At 34.8% G+C, this 5,826-nt stretch overlaps 1 protein-coding gene across 1 annotated transcript; it reads right to left on the bottom strand.

The window, feature by feature from the left end:
* Positions 1–2,238: 2,238 nt before the first annotated feature.
* LOC122059760 (probable jasmonic acid carboxyl methyltransferase 2) lies at positions 2,239–4,108 on the bottom strand. Its single transcript, XM_042622798.1, has 3 exons — positions 3,752–4,108; positions 2,717–2,968; positions 2,239–2,601 (listed from the first exon to the last, which is right to left on the bottom strand). The coding sequence occupies exons 1-3, from the start codon at positions 4,106–4,108 to the stop codon at positions 2,239–2,241; spliced, it is 972 nt and encodes a 323-aa protein (XP_042478732.1).
* Positions 4,109–5,826: the final 1,718 nt, after the last annotated feature.

Below are 5,826 nucleotides of genomic sequence, written 5' to 3'. Positions count from 1 at the left end.
CTTTTCTAAACTCATTTCCTATTACTCAAATAATTGAATAAGAGAAAGAGAGACTGAGAGGGGGGGAATGAGCACAAATTCAGTTAGACCCACGTCACCCACCATGCATATTCATCTTAAAGACTAGAGAGAGAGAGAGAGTAATGATTGCGAGACTTGGTCAAAACAAAATGGGGTGAGAGATTTTTTTTTTTAAGTTATTTATTTATTTGTAGAAGTGTGAGAGATTACCTCAAGAAAAATAAGCTTTGTCGGTTTCTATTAAAGCAAAAGAAGAAAATAACATTAGAATAATAAATGCATAATAATCACACTATTTTCTAAATGCTTATTGACTTAATCGAGATAAAGTTTTTTTTTTTTCCAACATGGGATAAAATTCGGTTCGGCTGAATTATTCGTGAATTTTAAACAAGTCTATAAAATTCTAGAAATTTTCAGAATTTTTTATTTGATTCGGATTAGGACTGAATTATTTGTAAAATTCGGTAAAATTCTGTTTGGTCTAGGGATTAGAGTGGGGGTTAGGATGGGCTTAACTACAATCTCAGCGCATGTGGTGAGCTGAAATTGAACCACGACAGGACAGCAGGAAGAAAAATTTTATCCATAGTAAGTGAAGATGCTTACTTGAGAGAGCCAATGCAGGCAATAAGAGGAATGAACAGGAAGATCATTAAGGAAAATCAGGAATTCCGGTGAAGGGCGATTCAATCGGTGGCATGCTTCATCTATAGCATCCATAATCTCCGAACTAACTACTAAGGTGTGAGGACTTGAAGAGCAGCCTAAATCTGCTATCCTTGAACATTCAGGTATGGTGGTGCAATAGAAGTTCTCTATGCTCTCAGTTACCACCGGCTATGCATTCAATATGACTAATTTCTGGGCCTAAAAAGAAAATGAAGAGAAAAAAAAAAAAAGACAAGATCAGTTTATTTGGAATAAAACTAAGCAAAACAAAATTAAATGGTAGAGAGAGAAAGATACTGGAAAATTGGAGTTATTAGCATAGCTAGTTTCCCCTTCACTCTCATTCATGTGAAGCACTTGTTGGAGTTCCATTCCTTCTGTGTCAGACCATAGAATGGTGCCTCTCTCGCAAAACACATAAGTAGGGAAAAAGATTCAGCTCCTCTCCAGCAACTTGGACATCCAATCATCTACCTCCTACTTATCCAATAATTGAGATGATTTTGACATGCATCCCAACACTTGGATGTGTGCCACAAGATCCTTTCAACTGTCAGATTTGTGGGAGGTAGATAGTTGGCGTTGAAGCGGATCTTTGTAGAAACATAACCCTGATATAATGCAAACAATAATGAAAGCAAGAACAAACAATGTATACAGATTTACTAGGTTAGGTAAGATTGCCTACATTCTCAGTAAGATGAGATTCCTGTTACACTATCAATGGAGAATAAGATTACAGTGTTTGTTCTCAAACCTCTCTTAGATTGTTTATAAAAAAAAGAGATCATTGCTTCAAATGTATAACGAAAAACCTTAATACCAAAAAATACAAATTTCTCTTCAATAAATGAATCCGAAATAAAAAATTTGAACCGGAGGTTGCGCCCCCTATACCCCTAGACTGCCATTCTTTGGGGGTCTGCACTAGAATTTGTTGGATTAAACTGTAACCGAATTCAAGACATCAAGACATTGTACCCAACAACCTTTATAGTAGAAAAATTGGGATCTTTCTACCACGAAAATTTGGGCCCACCCAACCTACTATGTGATACATAATGCCAACTGTTTAAAAACTAGAACAAGAAAAAGGGCATACAGAAATTTTTTCTCTCTAAGCAATGAGTTGCAAAGGAGTATGTCGTTCCACCCCACATTATTGAGCTTTTTAGTAGACACGAGTGGATCACACTGATGGTATGCTTCATTTAGGTTTGGGTGGTGACATGTGTTTTTTATTTTTATACTATAAATATCCCTCCATCCATTTTTAATGGCAGCAAACGAGACAAATATCACCTCCGGATCAGTATAAGTAGGCGATCTGAACTGAAAATTACCAAAAACATGTATTAGTGATCAAGAACTTGCCATTAATCCACCTACAAAATTACATCGGCATTTAGTGAAAAAAATCAACCAGTAACTTCATCCAAGTGTAGCACTGGCTGGTGCCACCCAAAGCATACACACATTCTTATTACTTCTCTCTTACAGAAATGACTAAATTAACATTATTAGACACATTAAAGTCCCAAAACCTCACTTCCCTCTCAAGGAAATGATGAAATTAACTAATTTACCCTCATCCCTTGAGAGGTGATCGCTGACATACTCCATAAACCTACTAAACAGAATTTCAATCACAGAATCCCCAAAGTGACAAGCGATCAAGGGTTCTATCACTGCTCTTATAATCTTTGCCACTTTCTGCCCACTTGTAAATCTATTAAACACGAGCTCTTTGTTGTCATCATCATCACACCCATCCCAATTGATGTAAAAAAATTCTAGTTCATCAAGATAAAACGATCCTTCCGCACTAACTATAGCCTCTAACTCTTCACTAGAAGGCATATAGAAAGGCAAATTGAATGAATCCACTTTAGCTTCTTCAGTGAGACCCTATAACAAAATAAACAAAAGTTTTAATAATTTGAACATTAAGAAGATCAAAGCATGGTAACCATGAAATTTGTCGGCTTTTTTATCTATACATGGGAAGCAGTACTAAGCATACCTCTGAGACTAAGTCATTTAGTGACTTAGACAAGTACTCCCATATGTAACATGCATTGCCAAAGGGATCTTCACTTCTCCTGCCTAACATTGTTAGAACCATTCGCCCTCCTGATGTTATTTTCTTGGAACGCAAGCTAAGAAATAAGGAGAAATCCTTTTGAAATTGCTCCAAATATGCTTTGTGCACACTTGGTGGACTCATCCTTACGAAGTAAATATTTCCTTTGTTACTTTCAGTCATTGATGGAACCTATTATGCATCATAGTTAAGAAATATATTGACACTTGTATGAGTTGTCACGATTTACTTCACTCTCACAATCTCTCTCTTCTTGTCACATTAAATATGTGGGTCCACTTGTGTGAAGCACCTTGGCCCACCAAATTAAATGAACCCTCTTACTGTTGGCTATTGGCTAGGCAAGTAACATGCCAATAAAAGCCAATAGCATATAGATCCTTAATTTGCACTTAAATAAAATGGAAATTTTCCAATTGGGAACCATTGTGTACACCAGGCTTTTTGTTTATTCGAAGGGAGATCGTTTTCTGAACAAGTATGATACTTTATATCCTATCATAATGATTTTTTAGTCATTATTTTTCATTTAGAAAATAATAATATAATAATCTCATGCGAGAGGGAGTATAATATGCCTTAGGCTCACATAACCTTTTCCAATATTTAAATAGGACAAAGTTTTCCTTCATCGAGTGGTAAGAAGAGATGGTCGATATGATCCCCCACTCTCACCAGTTATCTCCCCCCTATTGTACCTTCCCATAGTCCACGGTAAATTGATACCCATTCACCGTGGCCTTAGGAAAACTTGATCCTTTAAATTAAAAAAAATAATAATAATAATAATTGAAGGGACTGAAATCCACAGGGTCTTTCTAGCTAATTGTGTACTTATGCAGGGAATTTCAATGAACGTGCATGAATCCGTGTATAAAATGAAGACTACATTATATGGTTCTTTAAATGTTATGCCGTAGAGGAGGTGGAGAAACTAATTATTAAGTAACAAACCTGAGAGAGCCAACGAAGGCTGTAAGAGGAATGAACAAAGTCTATAGTACTGCTTGGAAAAAGCCTCTCATAGAAAGAACTAGGTAATCCTGAGATGGAACAATACCCAAACTTTTCACCCTTCTCCTTCTTTAGTTTTTCATAGAAAGCCGGCAAGGTCTTGAAAATGATGTTGAAGTCATTACTTAGAAGATTATTGAGGAACACTTGAAATTCTGGTGTATCACGATTCAACTGATGACATCTTTTATCAAGAGCCTCGATGATCTCTGTGATCACCAGTAGGGTGTTTGTCCCTGATGAGCAGCCCAAATCTGCTACTTTTAAACATGGAGGTATGTTGGTGGTATACAACATACCACCAGTTTAAAACATTCTGAATCACAGGTGCTTTTGCCTTGGTTATCACCAGTTTCTGGAAAAAATAAAACAGAACAAAAACCCTGTTCATCTGTCTCTTAAAAGAAATGAAAATGAAAATGAAAATATTTAGAGGCAGGGAAGATTAAATAGAGAGAGAGAGAGAGAGAGAGAGAGAGAGAGAGAGAGAGAGAGAGTACTTGAAGTTTGGAGTTACTACCGTGACTAGTTTCACCATTTCCCTCATTCATGCGGAGAATTTGTTGGAGTTCCATGGGTTCTTTTAATTCTCAACTCCTACGCTACAAATTGCGAGTAGTGTAATGGGAATTGTAAACATAGCACATATATACATGGGTGGAGGGTACGTATAGTGTTTTTTGGAGTTAGCAATACAACCAATAAGAGGGTTGGTATAGGAGAAACATTAAAGACTTTTCCGAGAGAAGGAGAAGAGAGATAGACACAAATCGATGCAAGCACATAATCACTCACATTATGCATTTGCATGTGTAAGTTCACAATATTAATATACATGCATTTGATCGATTAAACCCTGATTGGGTTTTACAGGAGACAAATAAATAATTAAAAAACTCATTATTTGTTTACTTAATTTCTTAGAATTCAGCCAAGTTTGGTAGATTCTGATAAATTTCAATTGATTCATGTTATCTATAAAATAATTTAAAAGAGAGATTTATACTTTATTTATTTATATTAACATCTTATATGTCAATCCTATAGAAAATAATAATCCTAAGAGGGTAGCCGAGTTGGTAAGAGACAACCCTAGTTTCAGGAAGTGTGTGATTCTGAGTACGAATCTATAGAACAAGTCAGACCAAAAATCTGGATATCTACAGTTAGCAAAAAAAAAAAATCTATTGAAAATTATTACATAATGAATACAACGAGAGGAAAAGGAGGAGAAAGAGGAGGATGAGAGAGAAAAATACATAATAGAATCGTTATATTTAATAATGAGAGAAAGAAGGAAGCTAAGTAGTCAACGAGTAGAAAGAAAAAGAAAGGAAAGATAAAATTACACAATAGCAGTTAATGCTTTTTTTTTTTTCTGTTCCCATGTTCTAAATCTGAATCAATGGAGACAGATTCTCTATCCCATTGACCATTATCTATTATCTTAAATATCACAAAGCATATCATACTACTATTAAAAAGTATGTATTTCTTGTCTTTGGTATACTTTTTCAAAAAAAACATAAAAAGTCATTAACATCTACCAAAAATATTTCGAATGACCAAAAAACACCTCAAAAAAATTTCAAATGACCAAAAAACCCCTCAAAATGGAAGATGAAAAAAATAATAATTATAAACGTGGAGGAGAAAGGGGGAAGTAATTCTTGCTGTTACTCCTCCTTAAACGTCTCTCTCTCTCTCTCTATATATATATATATATATATTTAAGTCTCTATAATTATTTAATAATAAAATAACAAAGAAGGGCTATAAAAAAAGTGGAGCACAAAGGTGGGGAGAGAGAGAGATATATAATTAAATCTATGGAGAGAGATACCAAAAAAAACTCTCCCTCCATATTTAAATCTTCTTATAGGATTTTTCAAAAAGACAAAAAGACCGTTGACATCTACCAAAAAAATTTTCAAATGACCACAAAACCACAAAAAAAAAAAGTTCCAAAAAACACCTCAAAATTGAAGATGAAAAAAAAAATTAATAATTCTTGC

The sequence above is a fragment of the Macadamia integrifolia genome, chromosome 13 (assembly GCF_013358625.1).
Source record: "Macadamia integrifolia cultivar HAES 741 chromosome 13, SCU_Mint_v3, whole genome shotgun sequence".
In the NCBI taxonomy this organism is placed as follows: Eukaryota; Viridiplantae; Streptophyta; class Magnoliopsida; order Proteales; family Proteaceae; genus Macadamia; species Macadamia integrifolia.
The sequence above is the reverse complement of the archived record's forward strand: the minus strand, read 5'-3'. Positions and strand labels throughout refer to the sequence as shown.

What these genes read in the sequence shown, in the direction of transcription:
- LOC122059760 (XM_042622798.1), bottom strand. Translation starts at nt 4,108, where the DNA reads ATGTTGTATACCACCAACATACCTCCATGTTTAAAAGTAGCAGATTTG. An exon ending in GCCTTCGTTGGCTCTCTCAG is followed by an intron (nt 2,969 to 3,751) that starts GTTTGTTACTTA and finishes GATGCATAATAG; the next exon opens with GTTCCATCAATGACTGAAAG. An exon ending in TAAATGACTTAGTCTCAGAG is followed by an intron (nt 2,602 to 2,716) that starts GTATGCTTAGTA and finishes ATTTTGTTATAG; the next exon opens with GGTCTCACTGAAGAAGCTAA.